The following is a 25,588-nucleotide window of genomic DNA, read 5'->3' as shown; positions in this document are numbered from 1 at the left end:
GAACAAAAGAGACAGATGTCACTCACATTTCAGTCAAAGCAAATCACGGGGTTGCTTTTAACTTCAAAGAGATGGGATGTGAACTCCTACTATGCACCCAGAAGAGCATTGAACGTAGTTGGTGAATATTTCGTCATCTTGGCTACTTGAATGTTGACATGTTATTCTGTGACCCCTTGGGGGTGGGCTTTTGATTGTAGCAGGCTTTTTATATTGTCCATGACATTAATACATGGTTGACCCAATGTTTAAAGACTCAGGAATGGGATAAACAGAACGCCTGGATTGTGTAACAGAAAAGAAACTGTTCACAGAATAAGGGAGGTCAGGTCCCACACCTTTACTTCATCTGATGTCGCGTTCTATTGGACCACATACACCATCCATGCCAGTGGGTGTCTGCTAAGTCATTGTACCCTTACCATGATGAGCATATCTTCCTTACCTTCTCTGTTTTCCTCATTCTTTTACTACTTGTCTTACGTTCTGAGTGCTTCCATAACACAAATGGCACAAGTGGGTATCTTTGAAGAATACGAGTTAGTATTCTTAGTCGTTGAGGTTCCCAGTCCAAATTCAGGACCTGGTTCTAGGAGGATGGTCCTTTTGGTCTATTTCAGCATTTAGCAACTGCAAGCAATCCCTTTAGATGTTTTTGTCTCCATTGTCTGTCTTCCTCGTCTCCCAATGCATGTCTGTATCTTTTCTGCTATTTTTATAACTCAAAGGTTATTAGATTCAGGACCCACTGTGCCTGGGCATAACCTAATTGACATAAGAAAGAAAACTCTGTTTCCAAACAGGAGCATATTTACAGATATTGGGCCAAGGTTTCTAAAAATTATTTTTAAAAACAGTGTTCTTGGCAGGTTCCAGGGTTTAAATACATATTTTTGAGGGGACACAATTTAATTTGTACCACTAGCTACCCCAGTTTGTTCTGTTCCATTTTCCCCGCAGGCTGAAGGGGCCTCCTGATGTTCTCATGTTTGCTGTTGGCTCTGAGAGCTGAGATGATTTTACTGACTGGCGTCTCAGAAGAAGCATTAATTTGGTGTCTATTTGGAGAACATTGGTGTTAAAGGGTAGAGAGAATTCATTGTTTGTTTACTGTACAAGGAAGCTCAATAGTGCTGTAGTCTAAATAATATTGATTTGTGTTTTGGATCATTCTGTTTTCCTTGATTTTCTACCAGGGACCAGATGTTATCTAATGGTTTTCCTACAGATGTTTGCTTTCTTCGAAGCGAGCTATGTTTATTTCTTTAGCTACAAAAATGTGTTGTGTGTAGCTTGTAAAGAAATATGAATCTATTCTGATTTGCTGTCCACCCTCTTTCTTCCCTGGGACATTGCCCAGCCCTGTTTCCAGGTGGTCCAAACAGGCTTCTTTGTCTAGTGGTGGACGAAGACATTCCAGGCAGGCCTTCAAAGCTTGCCTGGTGTTTTTCAGAGGTTCAAGAGTACAAGGAAATTCGCTTGGAGATATTTGGATTTGGGCCATGCATTCAGATGAGGAACTGACTCAATGAAACTGGTCATTTCTTTGGGCCACGATGAATTGAACATTATCAGAGAGGGTGGAAGAAAACAGATACTTGTCAAGATCGTTTGCTTATGACAACCTATTGGGTGATAGGCATCTTTGAAATTTTACTCTCTCTGTGTCTGAAACTTACTTTCCTCCAAATAGTGTGGTTGATCAGGTGCTCACATTTTGGTCAAATGCAACATCTACTCACCGTGCCCTTCTCTTCTTTCCCTCCTCTGAAGACTTCCGCCACTTGCTTCTCTATTTTTAATCCTAATTACCCTTTAAGGGTCAAGTCTTTCCTGATCCTCTCGCCACCAGAGAATCCTCCCTTATTGAGTTTATGCCCAGTAACTGAGTTCTTTCTGCATATGTCTTTTCTCTCACATTTGCCTTTCCTGTTTTTCTCTTCTTTCTTATTGCTTGAGGTCTACATATCCATTAGCTTTGGGCCCCTCACACTGTTTAACACGCAATCTAGAACATCGTGAGCACTCATTAGAGGACCTATTCTCTGTCTTGGAAGTGGTTCAAATTGAGTTGGGGAGTCAAGTAGACAATAAAACTCACTGCCATCGAGTTGACTTTGATTCACAGTTGCTACAGGACAGGGTAGAACTGTCCCTATGGTTTTCCAGGATTGGGAGTAGAAAGCCTAGTCTTCTCCTGTAGAGTGGCTGATGGTTTTGAACCCTTGATCATGAGGTTGGCAGCCCAAAGCTTAAGGGGTTCATGTTGTTGTTCGTTTCCATCGTCGGTTCTGACTCATGGCTACCCTATGCACAACAGAACAAACCATGGTCCAGTTCTGTCCCGTCCTCAAAATTGTTCTTACACTTGAGCTCATTGTTGTAGCCACTGTGTCAGTCCGTCTTGTGGAGGGCCTTCCTTTTGTTGTTGCCCCTCTCTTTACCAAGCATACTGTCTTTCTCGAGGGACTGGTGTCTCCTGACAATGTGTCCAAAGAACATGAGACAGAATCTCGCCATTCTTGCCTCTAACTAACATTCTAGTTGTACTTCTTTCAAGACAGATTTGGCAGGCTATGGGACTTTGAAGATTCTTTGCCAACACAATGATTCAAATGCATTGATTCCTTTTCAGTCTTCTTATTCATTGTCCAATTTGCACATGGATTTGAGGCTATTGAAAATTGGTCCCTCAAAGTAGCATCCTTACTCTTCAAGGCTTTAAAGAGGTCTTGTGCAGCAGGTAAACCAATGCCATGTGGCCTTTGATCACTTGAGTGCTGTTCCCATGAGCATTGATTGTGAATCCAACCAAGATGAAATGCTTGCCAACTTCAATCTTTTCTCCATTCGTCATGATGTTTCCTATTGGTCCAGTTGTGAGGATTTTGGGTTTCTTTACGGTGAGTTGGAATCCATACTGAAGGTTGCAATCCTTGGTCTTCATCAGTAAGTTTTCCAGTTCCTCCTCAGTGTCAGCAAACAAGGCAGTATCATTTGCATATCTCAAGTTGTTAGTAAACCTGCTGCAATCCTGACGTCATAGCCTTCTTCATATGATACAATTTCTCTGATGATGTGCTCAGCATACAGATTAAACGAGTAGGATGAGAGGAGACAACCCTGACTCTCACTTTCCTAATTTTAAACCATGCTGTATGCCCTTGTTCTGTTCCCACAACTGCTTCTTGATTCATGTACAAGTTCCTCATGAGCAAAATGAAATGTTCTGAACATCCCATTCTTCTCAGTGTTATTCACAGTTTATTATGGTCCACACAGTTGAATGCCTTTGCATAATCAATCAAACACAAGTAAACATCTTTCTGGTATTTTCTGATGTGGGCCAAGATCCATCTGACATCAACAGTGATATCCCTTGTTTAAGGTGACCATATTTTAACATTGGTAAAGTGGGACACCATCGATAAAACTCATGTCCTGGCGAAATAGCCACATGGCAGCCAAAAACCGTATACCCTAGCTTGTCGTGCATTCTTTCCAAAAATCGGGACTTTTTTAAAAAACGCCACAGGACGCGAGACAAATTGTTAAAAATCGGGACTGTCTCGCCAAAAGTGGGACGTCTGGTCACCTTACCTTCTTCCACATCATCTTCTGAATTTGGTCTGAATCGGTGACAGTTCCTTGTCAATGTATTGCTGCAATTGTGGTATGATCTTGAGCAAAATGAATTATAACCATCATTAGATGATCTTCAGCAAAACAAGCTCTAGATAGTCATGAGAAGAATAGGTATTCCAGAACACTGCATCCCAAACCAACTCGAGAACCTTGAGAATGGCACCATGAAGTGGTTTGGAATCCCCACTCTTCTCAAGGCTATCTATAGTTTGTTATGATTCACACAGTCAAATTTCTTTGCATAGCCAATAAAACACAAGTAAACTTCTTTCTGGTATTCTTTGCTTTTAGCCATGGTCCATCTGACATCAAATTTTATCCCTTGTTTCATATCCTCTTCTGAATCTGGCCCGAATCTCTCGCAGCTTCCTGTCAGTGTGCTGCAACAACTAATGTCAGATGATCTTCAGCAAAGTTTTACTTGCATGTGATATTAATGGTATTGTTCTATACTTTGAGCATTCTATTGGGTCATCTTTCTTTCGTATGGGTACACATATGGTTTTCTTTCAGTCAGTTGGCCAGGTAGCTCTCTTCCAAACTTCCTATAATATATAAATGAATGCTTCCAGTGCTTTATCCACTTCTTGGAACATTTCAATTGATAGTCTATCAATTTTTGGAGCCTTGTTTTTGGCTAATCCTTTTCTTACAGTTTGGACTTTTGCCTTCGTGCCACTGATTTGTTGCTTGTGTGCTATCTCTTGAAATAGGGGAATGTCGCTAGTTCTTTTTGGTACAGTGACTCCGTGTATTCTTTTCATTTTCTTTGGAAGAATCTTTCATTGTTCAATATTTTTCCCACAGAATCTTTCATTATTAGAACATGAGGCTTGGGTTTTTTCTTGAGTTCTTTAAAGATATTCTGAGTATGTTTTCTAACTCTAGGTTTTTACACATTTCATTATAATATTTGACTTTATCTTCTCAATTGGCCCTTGAGATTTTCTATTCAGCTCTTTGACTTAACCAATCCTTCTATTTGTCTTACCAGCCCTAGAATTAAGAGAAAGTTTCAGAGTCTTTTCTCAGGTGTTCATAGCAGCTTTGATATATAAAGCAAACAGCCCTTGTTTGCAATTTAGCAAGTATGGAATTAATTTATCTTTTGAGTATCTTTGTTTTATGTCTTGGAGCTGTTGTACTTCTCGTTTTTTATATTTCTGATTAGTTTTGATGCATTTTTATCATGTAATAATTAGTATATAAAAATGATTAAATGATAATAGAATGAAAAATCATGTAATACCTACCAGCTTCAGAAATTAAACATTATCAATACACAGTCCTGAATTTTGAATTTATGCTACTCTTTCTGTGTTAGGTTGGGTTGTCTGAGAAACAAAATCAGGGACACTCATTGTGGTAGTTACATAATTTCATGTCAACTTGAAGATATATAAAAGTGTAGGGGTGGAGTTTAGCCTGTCAATCAGGTCACAGCCTGATGGTCCTCTCTGCGGGTGTGGCCTTCTCATAAGGAGGGTCCTGGGAACTTCCCTTTCTTTCACTACCTTCACCTTCCTGCTTGCTGACCCTCATGGCAGCCAGAGCCCTGGAGATGTGCCCACTGCCACTGGAGCCACATGACTTTCACCACCCCGGCCTGTGATATTCTTTCATTCTGCATCATTGCTTGTCACTGCATGAGTCTGAATAGGGAGTTATGGACTAGTATTGGACTCATGGACTTGATTTGGACTGGGCTGGCATGTTTTATCAATATATAATTACTTCTTGATATAAAACTCTCCACCTTCCACTTGGTCGGTCCTCATCTCGAAAGCCTGGGTTTCTGCCGTAAATCAAGTAGCAGATGCTTCTTTTTCACAGCCTGTCACATACCTCTGGGTAGATGTAGGTAAGCCTTTGAGCAGAACACTACATTAAGATAAATTAAAAGAAACAAGTGAACTTAGTTTTAACTTTTCAATATCTATACACATTCTGGGAAATATATCTTTTTTTCATCCATCCTGATTATAATTCAGTGAGTCCTTTCAGAATGTCTTTTACATTTAAGTAAATTTTCTACTAATAATGTTTCATTATTGTCTCTTCTCTACCCATGCCTTTTTCTCCTCCTGCTGTCTCTAGTGCTTCACTATTACTAAATCTGTTCTCTAAGTCACTTATCTTTTCCTTTATGAATTATACTGGGTTGCTTTGCATTCTATTTGTGGTCATTCCCATATTTTGGCATTCTTTAATTCATTCACTGAGGTTTTAATTTGAAAATCTTATTTTAGTTTTATGTCAAGAAAATTGTTTCAACTTGGAATCTCCCTAAGTGCTCTTAGTTTGTGATTCTTCATGTTTTCGCATGTCTCCCCCAGCAGTTCGATGTCAGTAGGCGACCTCTGATCTGAATGTGCTGCTTCTTTTCACTCTCCTGGTCTGCTGAGCCCTTAGGTATGCTCTTTGTCCCCCTTTGCAGGCACATCGGTGTTCAAATCCACTGGAACAAAGTGGTTCCCATCCTGTCCACGAGAGGAAAATGCATAAGCATTGCCCCTAGGGTCCCCAGAAAGGGCTAAAGCATTCCCTTCTCAAGGCTCAGAAAGAAAAACTTCTTGTCCCTAAAGTTAAACCCCTCATCTCTTCTCCAGAGGGAAAAAACACTCTGGGCCACTTTTAGGAGTCTGCATTAGGGCATGGCAAAGCCTGTAACCTCTCCAAATGAGGCTGAATCCCAGTCCAGCAGTGATGTTTTGCCAGAGGTTCAGGTGGCTTGACATAGGTGTGGAGGAGAGGGCAGCATGGACCCATTTGACTACCCATTTCCGTAAGAACATAGGACCCCAAGCGATTCTGATTAGCAGGATAAAATTTATTTAAGTAAATATCAGATCTTGGGGTGAGGAAGGTCTTTAGGAATTTAACACTAAAGGTAAAAGTTATATAAGTTTATGATATCAAAATTAAAATCTCTAAAAATTTTAAAGTGAATAACCACCCATGGCGCTACCATCCACTACTGAACCAAGTAGACGAGGACGCATGGCCCACAAGAGTAACTTTGTGGGCGGTGCCACAGCCTGTTAGAGAGCTCTGACCCCGACTATGAGATGCATCCACAGAGCTGGCTGCTCCCACCGCCAATGAGCTAACTCTGACTCACAGCGCCTCTAGAGGACAGAGTAGAATGGTCTCTTTGTGCTTCCGAGGTTATCAGTCTTTAGAGGAACAAAAATCTGGTGGGTTTGAAGTTTCACGCAACATGTCACCCACTCTGCCACCAGGGCTGACTGCTGGGAGCAGAGAAATGGAAAGAACACAAGACAAAGAGAAGAAGTCATTATGCAATAAAGGGACATGATAGGACAGGAAGGTGTGGCCTCCTCACTGAAAGTGAAAGGAGCCACAGAATAGCAGAGATTTTCCAAGCCAAAACAGTGATGGAGATAGGGGTGGGGCTAACTTCCACCCCTACACTCTATTTATCAAGTTGCCATGAAATTATGTAGCTATCACAGACCACCCCTTGTCAATCTGACACCTTTACACAACTCTTTAGTCATACGTAAATTTTAAACAAAGCAATAATAAAATTATATTTGTGCTTAACAGGATAAAACTAAAATGCATAAAACTCAAGATGTGTTAGCCTCATGTAAACATAATAGTCTATAAGAAAACAAAACAGAAATCTTCTATGCCTAACAATTGCAGTTAAATGAACATCTACACTGTAATCCTATAAATTCTACAAGTATATCCCCCCACCAATGGAAGTTTGTAAGCCATTCACTTCATGCCTTTATTCTCCTCATTTTGTATACCCAATTTCTATACTGTCCACTTACATCAACCCGGTGCTCTGAGACAAGCGTGTTCTTTGATGTGAAGAATTTTCATTCCAGGTGGAACCCTGTGAGTCTGCATCCATCAGCAAAGTCACATCAGGACAGGCCGTCAGCAACAATATGCACCAATTCACAGGCTCAAAAATCTTATCTTCATCTGGTTGGGTTTGGGTCAGTTCAGCATGGGCCATCTCGTTGAGCCTCACCAGGTTGTCTCTTGACCTCCTCGAGAACCAAAATACAACCTTGTGTCTACCGCACTTGAAATTCAAGAACAGATTTGCTGCATTGAATACTAATTTGTACCACTAGCTACCCCAATTTGTTCTGTTCCATTTTCCCCACATGCCAAAGGGGCCTACTGATATTCTCCTAACACTAATTAGTTATTAGTTGAACACTAATAACAGAGACCAGATGAGCAGTTGGAGGACATACAAGAAGATTGTGTATGAAGAAATCAAAAGGTCACTAAAAAGAGGAAAGAGAAAATATCAGTGTGGATGTCAGAAGAGATACTGAAATTTGCTCTTACTCAGAATGTAGCTAAGGCAAATGGAAAACATAATGAAATCAAAGAGCTGAGTAGGAAATCTCAAAGGACAGCTTTGAAAAAAGTAAACTATAATGAAATGTGCCAAGATCAATGCTGTCATTCTTTACGGAAATAAAAGGCCCTGTCTCTCTGCTTTGGGGCAGCTCCGGGTTTTACACCACTGACCTCGCAGTTAGCAGTAACCAACGTGTGACCACCATGTCCCAGAGCTCCTCAACTATACGGGTTAGGGTTTGCAACATAGTTTTTTCTGCACAATTTAATTCAGAATAGTTCAGGTGTATTTTGCACCCCCATCCATGTTTTGCTGACTACAAAATTCATCCCTTATTTGTCATATTGAAAACCAGTTCTTTCAGCCGTTAGTGGTGAGTTCCTTTTTTCCTCAATGATTTTCAATAATTTGTGTGTCTGTTTCTGGATTCTCCATTCTCGTTTTCTGTGCCAGTAGCTCACGATCTTAATATGGTGCCTTCATGTATGGAAGGAAAATTCTCTACTTTATTTTTCTTCTGGCTGTTTCGGGCCTTTGACTCATCTATATATATATGTTAGAATTAATTTGTCAATCCCTCTTATAATTTTTATCGCAATGATCTTAAAATTATTAATCCGTTAAGAGAAAGCAAACATCTTTCTACCTATGACCATGATCTGTGTCTGCATTTTATCTTTAAAGATCTTGGACAAAGTTTTTTAGATTATTAGATTTACTCATATTGTAAATTATTAAAAGTTTGGGATAAATATATATATATATTTGCCCTGGCAGTACAGTGGTTAAATTACTTGACCACTAACCCCAAAGGTTGCAGTTTGAACGCAGCTATCTTGGGGGTCTGCTTCGGTAAATAAATCCTTGAAAACCCTACGTGCAGTCCCCTTGTTTTCTATAAGGGAGTGACCAGACAGCAGTGGATTTCATTATTTCTCACTGTCATGAAGAAATAGAATAGAATTACAAGCGTTGACCTTATTTCCATTAAACCTTATTCATCTCAATAATTTGTGTGTGTATAGTTTTTAAAATCCCTTTAAAATGATCTCCCATTCTATTTTTCAAATCTTGTTTTCTTGTGATGGCTAGAACTCTCAATAGTGTGATGAATGGGGATTGAGCACATCCTTGTTAATGCTCATGAATATGAAGGGATGCTCTTAACGTTTAACAATGGGGCAGGTGATGTTTGCAAAGTATTTTGCTGGTGCTCTTTATCCAAGTCATGATCTTTCCTCCTTTTCAGAGTTTACCAGAAGTTCTTTAATTGTATTGTTTGGTTAACTGCTTTATATTCACCTATATAGATGATTGTATGGTTTGATTCCTTTAACCTCTTAAGGCAATGTTCTAATGTTGTACCAAATAACTTGAATAAACTAAACTTGGTCATTTTATACATTTTATATTAATCATTTAGAGATTTATATTCAAAAGAAGCTATATTATAATATTGAATTATACTTTTCAATTATAATGTGCTATTGAAATGTAATTTTCTTTTTTGTATCGATTTTGCTATGAAGCTTATAGCAGCCTCAATAAAGATACCATGAAGTGTTCCCTTCTCTGTTATACTTCATATTCCTCTCTCCATTTCCTTTAAAAAAATCATTTTGTTGGGAGGACTCTTACAAATCTTATGACAATCCATCATTCAATTAAGCACAATTGTACATATGTTGCCATCAACATTTCCAAAACATTTTCTTTCTACTTGAGCCCTTGGTAACAGCTCATTACCCACCCACCCCTTCCACCCTCATGAATCCTTGATCAGTTACACATTATTATTGTTATTTCGTGTCTTACCCTGTCCTCTCTATTTCATTGATCCTTGGTGGTACTGTGGATTAAGCACTGGACTGCTAACCACAAAGGTGGTGGTTCAAACTCACGAGCCACTCTGTGGGACGAAGTTGGGGCTGCCTGCTTCTGTAAAGATGTGCGACCTGGGGCACCCACGAAAGGATCGCTGTCAATCAAAACCGACTCAATGGCAGAGGTCTTTTTGAATTTTAAATTCCTATTACCTCCATAATTTTTCTGCTGGAATATTAGTCTAACTTATCTCCTTGCTTTCAGTCCCACGTCCCTTTCAATCCATTCTTCATAGTGGTATTTCAGTTCTTTATTTCATATCCATCCAGTGCTTCCTAAGCGTACATGGTGGCTTTATGAAATGCCTTAACAGATCCTGCAAGATCCAGTTGTCTCCTCGATGTTTCTCTCTATTTCTCTCAGAGCCTGTGCTCCAGAGCTACAGAACCCAACACAGTTCGCCCAACATGAGCTAGTCTCTCTGGTCTCCTAGTCATTGCCCATGTTGACCTTAAGTCCTGAAAACTCTGCTTCTCTAGCCCTCTCCTCATTGTTCCGGGGTAATTGCTATGCCATTTCCTCTCTCAGCCTCTGGTCCTTCGCTTGTTTGGATAGCCCATCTCACCTGGCTCCATCATTGGCTACTTGCTCATCTGTCTCTAAGCTCATGCCCTATCCTAGACAGTGAGTCTCTGAGTCTATGAACTGTGCCCCATTTTGCTAGATCAGTGGTTCTCAACCTTCCGAATGCCGCGACCCTTTATACAGTTCCTTGTGTTGTGGTGCCCACCCCCCAACCATAACATTATTTTCATTGCTACTTCATCACTGTAATTTTGCTACTGTTATGAATCTGCTGATCCCTGTGAAAGGGTCGGTCAAGCCCAAGGGGGTCACGACCCACAGGTTGAGAACCACTGTGCTAGATGCTGACTTACAGAGTGCCTCTGTCTAGAAGGGATTTAATAGATGCTTGTTGAATTAATCATTAAATTGTTTGTGGGATTTGCGATAATAACAAGCATGTACAGCAATTTATAGTTTAAAGAGCACTAGGATATTTATAGTTTTCAAACTAAGTAGTCACAGGATTCTGAAAGATGTACAGTTTTTATCACTTTCTCACAAATGAAGAAACAGAGGCCTTGAGAACGCAAAATCCCTCTCCAAATCTCCAAATTGGCCTCATCTCATTAACAGCTCTCTGTCTCTCTGTGACGTCCCTTGAAGAGAGGGGGCTGGGGCGGGGAGGAGAGGTTAGTTTAACTCTTCCATGTTGGCTCATTTGTTCCACAGTTATTTTATCCTTTTCTTTTAACATTGAGCCTGAAGAGGTTGTGTCTGAGGACCTTTTGAGTTGGTGAGAGGATTTCTATCCCCCTAGACTTGCTTTTAGTTTGAGAAAAAACAGCGACTCTCATTATTTCTCAGTTGCTGGGTTTCTAAAATCACCCCAACAGCATTTACTCTGGCAATAAAAAAAAACTCTATTAATAAAATGACTGCCCTCACATCTTCTTGCCTGGGTTTCTCCTGCCATAAGGAAAATTTGGAGCTCATCCAGCCCAGTCTCCCTGTTGGGTGACAGGATGCGCGAGACCTGAGAGGTGGAGGGACATGCTGAGAGTCACACAGGAGGGCCGGAGCTGAGCTGCCTGACTATGACTCTGGACCCCTTTCTAAGCTTGAACATCCATTGCCAATTATAACAGGTGTCTGGTTTCTCAAAGTTTATGAATGCGATTTTCCATGTATCCGGTACTGTTGGTAAAGCTAAGCCTATGCTTATTCAAGACTTAAAATTAGTGACATTTTCATGTCAAACAAGTATGATACTTTAAACACACCTAAGAAAACTACTTATAGTTCCATATACCACTAAGGAATTAAAATTATACCTTAAAGCTGACCTCTATAAACGTGTGACCGCCCAACATTCCTCTTGGATCTAAGAAGGATAGTTTGTGTTTTTCCTCTACCATTTTTTCCCTTCTCCTCCATCTTTTATAAAAGTTAGCATGTCTGTAACAATTTCTTTCGATAATGTATGAATCCAATGTGGCTTTGTGACCATCGTATTGCACAGATTCATGTTGGTGTCTGAATTTTATTTAAAAATAATTGTCTTTTTATTTTTCTAATATTTTAAGGTGACCTGGGAGTGTGTGTGTGTGTGCGTGCGTGCGTGCTCATGTGCATGTTTGTGTAGGCTATGAGAATTACAGATATGCTATTTTAAACAGATGGAGCAAACGCACCCTGATTCCGAAGCATTGTCTTCCCATCACTGTCTTGCTTGTGCAAGACTTCTGAAAGGCATGAGCTTCCAAATAGCACATTTGGCAGCCCCTGCTAACGTGTTCGTGTCGAAGACTTCCTGGCTTGTTAAGCTTAGAAAAACAAACCGGCTGATGATGACTATAAATGTTTGTCAGCGAATGTGCAAACAGCACATTTCTGTCTGTTTCTTCTCCTGGACGGCTGCATTTTAAAAGCCTGCCTGACTTCAGCCATGCAGACAAACTGTTTCCTGAAAGCAAGCAAGCTGTAGGGGTGAGAAAGACCTTGAATAAACACGAATATGTCCCGGACTTATTTCTGGACATTGTCAGGTTGGGTGATGTCTCAGTGCCAAATTGGGAAGAGCTGGCAACACTTCTTTCTTTCTTTCCTCTTAGGCTACCGCATGGATGCAAATCTGAGGGATACATACAGAATTGCATGCTTCTCAGTAGTGGGCTACAAGATCACCATACCCACGTAATTAATGGGCTGTCAATCAGCGCTTCCTGCATTCATCTGCTGCACATGTGTTGTGAGCGCATGGGTGGTATCAGGCTGTGGCTCCTGGGGCAGAGGTGCAGCCAGCACAACAGCCACGCCTGGCAGTATGGAAGATGCCACTGATTGTCCAGGGGACATTAGGAAAACCAGGGTGGAGCTTGGCCAGGTCAGCCTGAGGTGGGAGGACAGGGGATGCAAGGACGTGGTCAAGGCCAAGGCAGAAAGGGCCAAGGCACTGCTGTAGGTAGAGGCAGAGAGAGTCCAGAGCCCTTCACGTCCCAGTCAGGTTCCTAGCCAGTGTAGACATTTCGAAGCCTCCAGGGAAAATGGCAGGATACGATGTGCTAGTTTAGAAAATCACAAAAAACAAACAAGAATCGGGATTCTCTAAGAACCCTGACTTACCCCGGCCTACACCGATCACTCCATCTGAAACTACCATGTATACTCCGCCCCAGCACTTGAACCCTTCCTACTGACCGTCAGAACCACGTGCTGTGCGGCCTCTCTGATTCACCGTGATGGGCTGTGTGCCCGAGCGCCACTGTGCTCCACAGCCTTCTCGATGGCGGATTTTTTTGGAATTACACTGCCAGGACTTCCGTCTCAAACACCTCTAGATGGACTTGAACTTCCATCCTTTCTTTCAGTTGCCAAGGGCAGTAACTCTTTGTACTGTGGACCCTCTTACGATAAAGTTGTTATTGTTGTTGTTAGGTGCCATTGCGTCCGTCTCAACAGAAAGAAATACTGTCTGCTCAGCACCGTCCTCACACTTGCTAGATTTAAGCCCGTTGTTGCAATCCTGGTGCCAATCCAGCTCCTTGTGGGCCTTCCTCTTTTTGCTCATCCTCTCACTGACGAAGCATGATGCCTTTTTCTAAGGACTGGGCGCTCCTGAGACTATCCCCCAAATACATGAGGCCGAGTCTTGCCCTTCTTGCATCCGAGGCGCATCCTGGCTGTACATTTTCCCAGAGGGATTCATTTGTTCTCCGGGCAGCCCATGGTACTTGCAGGATTGTTCACCAGCCCCATCATTCAGATGCATCAGTCTGTCTCAAGTCCTTCGTATTCCTAGCGCTCATACAATGTGCGTATCTAGTAGGTCTAGTTCTGCGTCGCTGGAATTTAAGTTTCTTGGGCAAAGGGAATCTTGTCTTTCAGGAACAAACACAGGCCTCAGTTCCTTCGGACCCGTCCCTCCCCCCCTCCCACCCCCTCCTCCAAACAGCAACAAAGAACACCACAAAAAAGTCAAATCTCTTGTGGGTGAGTCTGTTTCAGTTCATGGTCACCCCATAACAGCGCCACAATACAAAGTAGAACTGGCTATAGGTACTCAAGAAACACACTCCCTGTATATCAACCAAATGAATAACCCCAATTGACGTGACACTCGGTGCTTTCGGGGTTTCTCCTCTGCCGCTTTGCTGAAGTAAAACGTTATTTGTCACTTATTTCGAAGGCAAAGATGCCTTTTCTCTTCCAGAGAGATAATCATGAGTGTGAGTGGTCAGGAGGCTGTGGGAAATACATATTTCACTTTAGGATCAGAGAGCAGATACCAGTGTGTAGAACGGGAGCCCAGTGAGCTTCCCTCTGTTTGCAGTGACTCCTGTCAGGGAGGAGACGTGACGCCTGGGAGAGCGTGACAAGGCTCTCTCAGAAAACGCTTCACGTTAAGCAGTTTCTGGGTGGTTCTCACAGACAGCACTTGTCCTCGGCAACAACAGTTACCACCTCCTCTTCTCAGTTGGCTGCATTGGCAGATACAGTGCCATCCCTCACCAATGTGACAGGGCCAGAAGGAGGGAAGGGTACCGAAGAGGGCAAGACACCTGCGACAAAATGTAGCAAGATTTGAGAGGAACACCTCGGCTCTTTCCGTAGGGCCCTGTTGGGGACCACGCGTTGCAGCTTGTTCCTGAGGTATTTTAAGGTAGAGTTATTTCCCTGGGACCTTTTCCTCACGGAGGCTGTTGCCAATGGGTCAGCTTACTTCAAGGCCTTGAAAAATGGACACCTCAGTGAAATGTTTGGGGGGCGGGCTCCAGGGAGAGAGGATCTGTGTTGTGTATATTGGCGGGAGAAGGCTTTCTTTCCTCTCTCCATTCAGAGCAATCATTGAGTTTTGAAATAACCCCGTGTGACGTGCCAGCATGGCCCTCTGCCAGAGCATCTCGGTCTCTGCGGCGGAGAGAATGCTCAGACTTCAGTCGTGCGGTGCCCTGGGCCGATGGAGGGGCAGCCGGGGCTGGCTTTTCTAGGAAACAAAACGAATTATTGAGTGTCTTCGGTGTGCAAAGCCCAGTGCTGGGCATCCAGAAGGCTCCAAGAAGTGGAAACGGATGGTGCCTCTATTTTCAGACATTCCCTTTTCAGGCAACTAAAAGGTGAAATCCGTTCCAGGAAGATCTTTTTCCCAGATTCCTCTTGGCTTTGCTTGCCGGGGCTGATTAAAGAGGATGTGTCAGTGTGTGTGTGTCAGAGAGAGCGAACGAGCGAGCGAGCTCATGACTGAGAGATGGAAGGGATGAGGAGGGCAGGAATACGAGTTTAGAAGCAGGCAGAGTGCTGTGGGACATTTGTTATTTCCCAATTCCATGTTTGCTAAGCTGACTTTCAGCGCAATGTGTTTATACGTGAAACAGGACCCTCCACAAAAATTTCTCTTTCTGAGTTAAGTGCACCCGCAAGACACACTTGACCTCACAGTCCTGGGAGGGGAAGGAAGGGCCAGCTGCTCTTTTTCTTTAGGAAATGTGACTCATGGTGAAGCTGAAGCTTGAAGCTACTTGGTACTGTGGCTGAGGTAGACTCCCAAGGTTATTCAAATGACTATGGACTTCGAACTGAACACTGCCAAAGGGAACCTACACCTAAACCCCAAAGCTAAACTGATTGTCCTTGGGTCTATTCTGATTCACAGTGACCCTATAGGAGAGAGGAACATGGTCCGGACTGCCGCCGTTTGCTCCTATGTAGCTGGCTGGTGGTTGGAACCACTAAGCTCTGTAATCTCAACAACAAAACACTTCCGAAAAATATGAAGACTCATTTTCTTTCAGCCCACCCTCTCTACCCGGTCAAAGCAAATCTAGTATTCTGTATTCAATCAGCGATGTCTTGGAACCCTAGAGACATTGAAAAGTCTTGGAGTGTCATCAACCTACTTGAAAAATCAAGGTGAACTGAAAAGTTTCTCTTTCAAGCCTGCTTTCAGGTTCAGAAAACAAAATGCGCATCATGGTTTTGGGGAAGAAAAATGTGCTTGCTCTGCTGAGTTGAACTACTGTTGGTTCAGTTGATTTTTTCCTCATGGGCTCCTTGTAAACTCCTATGTGCCAACCAGGACAAGAATGGCTCCCAGTGGGAAGCATGCTCCCAGACTCCTTGAGTCTCATCGCTGAAAGCAGAGATAGCCCCAGGCCTTATAAGACCCACGGAATCACCACTACCAGCTACCACCATGCCCTTTACAAAAGAGAAACCGTTCTAGCCATCACATTAGGGGTCACTGAATTCATTGTTTGACTAACAAGTATGACCTTTGGGTGATGTTATAAATATCCAAATGGTCGTTGGCCAAAAAAAAAAAAGAGGTTCCCTACCCCTGATTTCAAGGGACCTCCCACCTCTGGGGGTGATCGTAATCTCCATCCAGATGCTGAACTCTTCTCTGTACATCTTGGCCATCATTAATTGAAATTGATTTTTTAAGATGGTTTAATTAAAAAAGCACAACCCCAAGCCACTGCTATGGTGCCAATTCTAACTCATCGCAATCTCAACTACTATATAGGACTATAATCGTATTTAGGGTCTCCCTAGGAGTAGCTGGTGGGCTTGAACCTCCAACCTTGTGGCCAGCTGTCCAACTCTTACCCAACAGTGCTATCAGGGTTCTTTTTTTTTTTTTTTTTTTTTTTTTTTTTCAAGCACATACACCAAATGTCTGAACCTGCGGTGCTATCAGGGTTCTTATATTAATATTGCCGCCACCCAAAAAAGAAAGAATAAAATCAAGCCCGTTGGTTAGGTGGGTTACAACATACTGTGCTGTGGAGCAGAATTGCTCCGTGGGGGTTTCTTGGCTCTAATCCTTATGGAAGTAGGTGCCAGGGATTTCTTTTGAAGTGTCTCTAAGTGGGTTTGAACTACCAACCTGTAGGTTAGTAGTCAAGCACTTAGTTGTTTGTGCCCCCTGGGGACCTTAATATTTTGCACCAAAATCTAAAAACTAAACTCATCGAGTCAATCGTGACTCACAGAGACCTCACTGCTCGTTAGGAATTCTGACACTGTAAATCTTTATGGGAGCAGACGGCCTCTTTCTCACCTGCCCAGGGCTGGTGGGTTTGAACCTCAGACCTTGTGTGTAACAGCCCAGTGCTTAACCTGCTGTACTTACCACTGTGCCCTGGTGCCCAGGGGATGGTTTTGCTACATATTGCTTAGAACTTTTCCTTCTTCGCTTTTTGCTTTCCTCCCAAACTTGTAAGATCCTTTTACTTACTTATTCCATTTAGTGTCTTTCTGTTTATTGCAGATTTTCAGCATCTGATGAGCTATTTCATGAATCCCTAGAGGGCAATGTGGAGATATGGGGACTTAGGAAGTGTGTAGTCTGGGTAAACCCCCTGTCAAACTGGAGGCAGGTTTTTCTTGGCCTGATGCAGGTCTCAGCCAGGTCTCAGCCCCGATCCTGCTCTGTGTCTGCAATGGTGACAAGGATGTGGCTGGAGATCATGTGGCTCAGAAGTAGGTTGACGCGAAGCAGGGAGGAAGCCAGGGACATATTGGTGGATGGAGTCAGGATCCGAAACTCTTGGCAGGCTGAAATGATGGGTCCGATCTGAAAAGAATGTGAATGCAGATAGGACTTCCTTGCAGTATTTGTGAAAGAGACTTCGTGGTCTTCCCCAACCACAGTTCCCTAGAGGTGTGGTGCTTGACTGTCCACAAAGCCATGGAGAGAGATGAGGGTCTCAGGCCAAACTGGGAGAAGTGTTCAGATGTGTTTGCTGAGTTTCAGTGGGGATTGTGTTGTATTGTTTCAGCCCGTTGTTGTTGCTGTTGTTAGCAACAATCGAGTCAGGCCTGTTTGTGGTGATTGCACAAACAACAGAACAAAATGCCACCGCACCATCTCCTTGACGGGTTTGGGATCCAATATTGTGATCCTTCAGAGCCTTGCTGGTGGTGTGGTTACAAGTTGAACTGCTAACTGCAAGGCGAGCAGTTTGAATCCCCAGCCACTCCTCAGGGAAAGATGGGGTTCTCTACTCCCATAAAGAGTTACAGTCTTGGAAACTCCCGGGGGCAGTTTTACGCTGTCCTTTCAGGGCATTCATGATGAGTTGGCATTGACTCAAGGGCAGCGAGGGTTTTTAGTTTAGTTTTGTTTGTTATTGTGATCCGTATGATTTCCAGTAGCTAATTTCCAGTAGATCGGAGAGCCCTTTCCCCTTTAACACATTACTGTTTGAGTTGGGGGGGAACTGGGTCTTTTTTTTTGGGCACCCATTTTTGCCTTGCTTCTCTCTCCTCTGAATACATTAGCAATGCCTTTCGCTCAGTCTTGAAAGATGTTTTCTCGCCTTTAGAGGGAGGAGACTGAGGCCTGGGACACGGCAATCTTGTCCCTGAGTTGCTGTCCCATATTTATTTCTGTTTCCCAAAGTCACAGCCTTTAACCAGAGCGAGGCAGAGACACAGCTGTCTCCCCACGTCTTGGATTCAGCATCCTTGGAGGTGCTGTCTGCATTCCTCCTGCCCTGTCCCTGGTGACTCAGCAGCTGTGGACAGTGGCGGTGGGGATGATGCTTCTGGCAGTTTCTCTCGTGGGGTCCTGGATCGGTGCCCTGGGAAGATCGAACATTTTCTGGTTCAGCCCCCTCCTTTTGCCTTCCATTCAGCTCTTACTACTTAAAGATCTTGACCTCTTTGGTCACCCCATCCCATGAGCAGCCACATGCTATTGAGCCTCTCAGACGTTGAGGAAGTTAAATCCCTTCTGGCTGAGCGTGCCAAATTCATGTTCTTTGCTTTCTTGCTGAAGCCATGAGTATACTTTCTCCTTAAGGAAGGGGCCAATTTTTGTAAGAATGTTATCCGCTGGGGAGGCAGGGAAATGGAAGGAAGGTCAACCTTCTCCCACAGCTGGGAGTTTGTGTAGCTTTGGTTCAGTCACCTGACCCCTTGCCTCTTCATCGGTACAGAGTAGCCCATAGCAGCCACCACACAAAGGAGAGTTGTGAGAGTAAAATGAGAAAAGTTTCTCATATCCAGCATACAAGAATGTCCTTCTTTCCTGTTTTTCCCCACAAAGGACACTGTTGTGTCTCACTGTTGGAGATGTGGCAGGAGAAATCCTTGCCCAGCAGCTGTGAAATCAAACCGTCTCTCAGCCCCTTCCAGTGCCGTCTACTTCCATGACTTACGTGCTTGGCCCTGCCTACATGCTATTTGCTCTGACTGTGGAACTGAGCTGAACAGGATTCAGTGTTCTACGTCAGTGCATTTGGGAGCATGAGCATGGGGTAGCAAGGGAAAGATATTGTTGTTTAGGGAACCTCAGTTGGAAAGCAGTGGACCACTTTGGACCAACTCAGTGTCTATGAACTTGCTAGGTTCTGACAGATCCCTACTGCCTTGGGAGAAAGTGTGCTTCCCATCGCTAAAGGTTTTCAGGGAGCGGTTGTACAGCATCTGGTAGGATTGCTGAGAAAGGAAGACAGGCTAGACTAGATGGTCCAGAGGACCCCATTCCAGTGGTGGACCGCCACAGTGCAGCTCTCCAAACTTCAGATAACCAGCTGTAGAATGGACTCCGAAATGCTTAAAGGTAGACTCGAGGAGTCCAGATCTTGATAAAAGGAGGTCGATGTAAGCCCTTCCTTGTCTCCCAGGTGTGAGGAGCACGGTGCAGGTGTGGCAGCATCTGCTGTAGCTCAGGGACTGACTGGGCTTTCTACTTTGGTAAACAGTGACAGTCTCAGAAATCCACAGGTGGCCACTATGGGTCAGCATTGACTTGATGGCAGAGAATTTGGTTTGGTTGGAGGCTTAGGCAGTCCTACCTTGGCCACAGAAGGCAGGCATTTGGGGTAAAGGCAAATAGTGTGTTTTTTCAACCGCCGGGCACTTGAAGAAAGCCCAGTAAAGAAAGGCAACTCAGAAGCTGAATGGAGGGGGAGCAGTGGTAGGGACAGGTGGAGGATCTTGGGAGCAGGCACTCCTCGATCCCAGGAGAAATAAGTATGGCTTTGATGGAAGCTCTGAGTCAGGAGTGCGCGAAGGAATATGGACCAATGTGGACTTACATAGACCAGTTGTTTTTCATTATTACAAATGTTCCACATACTGTCTGGACCTCCATCCCCCCACACCTTCTCAAGGGCTTTGCTCCAGCAATTTTCCTTTCTGTTTCCATTGCCAATTTCTCTCTTACAGCAGAAGCATTTCCATAAGCAAACAAACATACTTCAGCATCTCCTGTCTTGATAAAAATGTACCCAGAAACACACCGTTTTCTCTAGCTATGACCCCAGTCTCCGTCTCTCTTCCGGTTTCTACTTTCACTTCTCTCATTGACTCCTCCACCTGAGACAGTTGTCCCTGACACTTGACCGGAACTGCGCTGGTCAAAGTCAACAGTGACCTCCTCATTGTCACATTCCGTGATTTTGAGTTTAATCTCTTCTAGCTTCATTTTAATCTCTTGGCAATCTTCGAGAGCGCTGACTCTCCTCTCATTGGTGCTGAATCCTCCCAGGACCTGATATTTGTCCTTTTCTTTCTTCTACTCTAATAGCGAATCCTTTTTAGTCTCTTTTCCTGGTGTCTTGTCTACCACTCACTTCTACATATTAGAGTTGTTGAAGGCTTCAGGCCTTCTATGCCACACTCTTTCTCTAGTGGGGCTGCATTGTGCATGCAAATGTGAATGGTAACTTCCAGTCCTCTTGCTTCGGCCTCAGCACTTTCTTCTGAGCTCCGCACTTGCACGCTGAACAGCCAACTCAGCTCCACATGGGGTGTTTCTTCACCACCCCCACCTCCATGTTTACTTTCAAGCTTAACAGAACTATTTCCTCCTCATTGTCTCCTAAAAAAATTATATCCTGCCTCAGCTTCCCTGTTACCGTCCTCTCCACAGCCAGTGGATCAAGCCAGAAATCAGTTGTTGTCTGAATGTCTCTCCTTTTCTGATCCATCAGGAAGTCGAACCCATTCACTTCTTTCTGCTTCCCTTGCCATCATTCCAATTTGAGTAAACGCGCCTGCTCACCTGGCTTCATGTAGCAGGCTTCGAACCGGTCTGTGTGATTCTGTTTGTCTCTATCTTATCCATTCTCCACAAAGCAGCCAATATCATTTAAAATAGCATCTTCCGATTCCTTAGCTCTTTGCCGTGACTCATAAGGCTTTGGATGTTCTTGCTCTTTCTGCGCTTCTCCTCTCCATATGATACCATCCTCGTCTGTGTCCACCTGGGATCCCACCACACTGGTCTCTAGTCTATTCCTCAAACCCACTGACCCCCTTCTCATAAGAGGATCTTTTTATTCATCTTTTGGCTAAGTGTGTGCATCCTTGACTCATTGCATGCCTAGCTCCTTCACTGACCAGCTTAAACCCTCCCTTCTCAGGGATGCCTTTGCTGACTCAAAAATCAAACTCCACTCACTGCCGTGGAGGCCATGCTGACTCACAGCCACCCGCTGTGAGTTTCCAGACTGTAACTGTTTACGGGAGTTGAAAGGCCAATCTTTCTTTCACAGATCTGTTGTTGGGTTTGAACTGCCAACCATGCGGATTGCAGCTTAACTCATAGCCACTATGCTACCAGGGCTCCTGCTCCCACCACCATCCCACCCCCCACATTTATTCTCATGCCACCCTGTTGTTTTCTTTTTATAGCACTTATCACGTACGCTGCTTTTCTTGTTCCTGCGTTTGCGTACTTACTCCCATGATGAGGTGGTTAGTTTATTGTGGCAACCTAGTCGATAAACACACGTGGGGCTAATTGAAGGACGGAGGGATAAATGGCTTGGTGAACCTTGCCTTTCTTGTTCTCGGGTCTCTTGTTTTCTGTGGTCAGACCAGGGTGCAGCTGCCTTAGACATTTCCCTGCTTCAGCTGGCAAGGCTGACTTCCTGCAAGACATCCCTGAGGAGAAGCCACAGGGACCTAACCTGATGCAGCCCTGGGTGCTGGAGCAGCTGTCTGGAGACCCTGTCAGCGCCGAGATGCTTACATTTTCACTGATTCGGTCTTCCTCCTGCAGTCGGCGTCATGGTGTGTGTTTTGTGAAAAGGAGGAGGGCTTTGTGGATTGATGTCAGACATCTGGGTTAACGTTGGACTTGTGGGCTTGGGCAGCACTGGGTAGGGATGTTTTTTTGATGCATACTTAACCTTGATATAAAACTCTCTTATACATGGGTTTCTGTGGATTTGTTTCTCTAAAGTACCCAGACTAACACCCAGGGCTCCCTGTTTTAGGTGCCTATCAACTCTATTTCCAATTCATTTCAACCCCTTGTAACACAGTAACACTGCCTCAGAGGGTCTTCTTGGTTGTCATCTTAATGGAGTGGGATGGACAGGTCTTTGTTTCATGGAGCTGTGGCATGAATTTGAACTGATCCTTTGAGCTAATCCTGTGGGTTAGCTGAGAACGTAGCCTGTGTGTCCTTCAGGGCTAGCTTCATAGCGGTACATTTACTCCCCACTCTTCTGCTTGCAGGGAATAATTTCTCTATACCCCTTGGCTTTTACTCCATTTCTCAGCCCTGTCTTCCCATGTAGGGGCGTGAGTTCACCAGCTGGGGCAGAGGCATTGATCAATGCCTTTGGTCAAGTGGTGCTAAGTAAGGTCACCTTCATCCCTCATTACCTCAACGCAATCAAGGCAATGATCCTGGGCAAGGACTCTGCCTCCTTAAACTTTCCCTAAGACAGGTTCTCCCTGGATTGGGGGGGTGGGGTGGGGGTGGGCTCATCCTACCTAAGATATCTCATTCTCTAACAGATCATGTCCTTCCTCCTGACTCCTTTTAGTCCATAGCAATTGGTATTTAAGTCTAATGAATCAGATGAGCCTTCCTTGAACCAAATGGAGACGTTCTTCAAAGTCCATGCTTATGTAAGCTTGAATTTTTAAAATAAATAAAGTATTGGGAGACTTCCAAGGATCTCTACCAAAGCCATTAAAAGTGGTTGTTACAGGTTGAAGGGTTCACACTCAAAACTCAAACTCCCCGCCAGCTCATGATTCTGATTGGTCGTGACCCTATAGCACAGAGTAGAACCACCCCTGGGGGTTTCCGAGGCTCAATTTTTATGGGAGTGGAAAGCCTCTTCTTTTTAGCACAGGGTGGCTGGTGGTTTCAAACTGCTGACTTTGAGGTTAACAGCCTAACTCATAACCCACCACACTATTGGGACTCTTCCCGAAGGATGCATGGGTGATTTAAACTTTTTTTTTTTTTTCATGGTCATCTTTAGTTTCTAAAGTTTCTACAATGGACATGCATTTCTCTTGTAGTATGGAAAGAAAGGTTGGTTTCCACCTCTCTCTCAACACACACAAATGGAAAACAAACTGAAATCACAGGTTTTAAACATCAAAACTTAGCAGGTTAACTACCCACCCCCAGCAGCGGTTCCTGGTGAGCCACTTCCAGTTCATGATGACTCCGTGTGTCAGTAGAATGGTGCCCCTAGGGTTTTCAAAGGCAGAGTTTTCAGGGGTAGCTGATAGAGTTTGGTAAAGGGCACAGGATGACCACAGGGGATTGTCATGAGGAGGTTTGGGGAAAATTGAAAGTTGCATTGAGGAGAAAAAGGCCAGTCAGATTGTGCTGAAGAGTTCTGTTTTATTTGTTCACCAGCACAGTGTCCCCGCTCATTCTCCAGGGGCTGGACTTGTTGTGTGTGGAGGCACACCTCCAACCTTTGTGCTCCCAGCTAAGCACGGTAACCTTTGGTATTGCCTCCCCGAGAATTTCCCATTCACTCCATGATGATTAAACTCTTGGGAGGTGGAGGTGGGGACTGGGGCGAGGTGGGTGTCCGGGAATACCATATACGCTCATTGGGAAATGAAAGAGTGTGATATCCTGGCCTAATAGTCCCCTAACATAGGTACCTGGAATCTTTACCTTGGCTTTTGTAAAGGGATGGCACTTCCCTCCCCTTTCATTGGCATAACTTCTGGTGGGTGAATTCCTTTGGCATAGCTCCTTTCAGAGTCTGCCTGTCAGGGGAACTTCACTGGGTCTTATTTGTGACCAAGTGGCTTTGCCTTTCAGGCCACCGCAGAGAAGTCTCCTGGTGCTTATTTCCTTCCGGAGTTTGCACTGTCTCCTCAAGGAAGCTTTCTGGAAGATACGACAGGGGAGCAGTTCCTCACTTATCGCTATGATGACCAGGTAAGGAGAAGGTTAAAAAAAAAAAAAAATCTAGCTTTGGGTCTGCCATTTGCTCAAGGGCAAGAAACGCCCGAATACCTCACAGTAACTCTTTTCCCCTTGGTGCAACCGAGTACAGTAGTCCTCGACACTTAGTTTAGAGAAGTCTCAAGACCTCTGGATCGCCGATGCTTGCAGGTAATGTCCTGCCGAATACGGGTGGTTCTTGCTCCAATTGGAGCATTTGCTTCAGAATCAGTTTTTCTTATTTGCACCAGAATTCGTTTTTCACCACCACCAAATTTATTATTCATTTCTTAAAACTCCCAAAGTTCTGTTTTCTGAGTAAGCATTACTTTCTTTACCCCTCTAGATTTTATTTTACCAATATCACCCGTTACTGTTTTATTTCTCCTTGCTAGATCCGCTTTTATTTCCAGAAAGTTGCTAAACGCATGTGTTTACGTCACTTCATGAGGGCTCACGAGAGAATAAGGCCGTACTTGGCCATTCTGAATTCACATCAGTTTATTACAGCACTAAAGCCAAAGCATTTATTTCTTTTATTTTTAAAAAATATGGTAAAATACATGTGAGAGTATGTTGGGACATTTTGCCACAGGATCTCGTAATATAGCCCTTGTGGCACTTGAGGAACGAGCAGGTGCCTGGTGGTGGCGGAGAAACAAACAAAGGCCAACCCTTCAGGACAATTTTGTTGGCCTTTTGCTCTCATTGCTGCAGCTTCAGTTTTCTTAAAACCTCTTTTATGATAAGCCCCTGGGATCTTCCTGTGTCCTTTAAGAAAATCCATCAAGAGATCAATAATGCACAGGTACATACATATCCTGATTTGTTTATCCGTTCATCTGTTGATGGACACTGAGGTGGTTTTACCATCTGATATGTGTACACATGCTAGAGTGAACATTGTACCTGTTTGAGCCCCTGCTTTCGACTCAGTTGTGCACGTCCTCAGGAGTGGAGTTGCTAGGTCCTGTGGCACTCCTGCGTGTAACTTTTTGAGCATCCACTATTTTCCACAGTGGGTGCACCATTTGACAAGCCCACCAGCAGTGGATGAGGCTTCCAGTGTCTCTGTATCTTTGCTAACACTCATCAGTTCCTGAGTTTTTGACACTATTCAGTCTCTTGGGTATGAAGGGACATTTCATTGGCTTTTGAAGTCACTCACATTTCGTTGAAACAGAGTGACAAATTTTCCAAATGCAGCATTTTCTGTTAGATAAAACCTGAATTCATGGGCCAATGGATCAACAGTGGATGGATGTGAGATACTGTAGGATCACAATGGATTCTGGCAACTAGCGGAAGGCTGAGAACTGGACTGAATTAGCTTCTTGGGACCCATAATGGGGCAGACGGAGGTGACCCAGCGATTGAGGTCAGCTATACTCTCCTCATGCAATCAAATGCTAGCAAGTTGTGGGCTTGCTTTAGGCAGGACCTATTTAGAACTCAGGTGGCACTGCAGGTTAGGCATGTGATTGGGCTGCTAACTACAAGAAGGAGGAAGGATGAGGCTGTCTATT

General features: G+C 43.9%; 1 protein-coding gene across 1 annotated transcript in view; it reads left to right on the top strand.

Moving 5' to 3' along the window:
* ADAMTSL3 (ADAMTS like 3) overlaps positions 1–25,588 on the top strand; it is a 411,606-nt gene that overhangs the window by 24,259 nt on the left and 361,759 nt on the right. Inside the window, exon 2 of the mRNA XM_045286295.1 lies at positions 23,937–24,056. Coding sequence (XP_045142230.1) covers positions 23,937–24,056 — 120 coding nt within the window. The remainder of the gene's footprint in view (positions 1–23,936; positions 24,057–25,588) is intronic.

This window comes from Echinops telfairi, unplaced genomic scaffold (genome assembly GCF_000313985.2).
Source record: "Echinops telfairi isolate 266 unplaced genomic scaffold, ASM31398v2 ScPeMD7_7;HRSCAF=31, whole genome shotgun sequence".
NCBI classification, from domain to species: Eukaryota; Metazoa; Chordata; class Mammalia; order Afrosoricida; family Tenrecidae; genus Echinops; species Echinops telfairi.
Note: the sequence above shows the minus strand (reverse complement) of the source record. Positions and strands in the feature narration are given on the sequence as shown.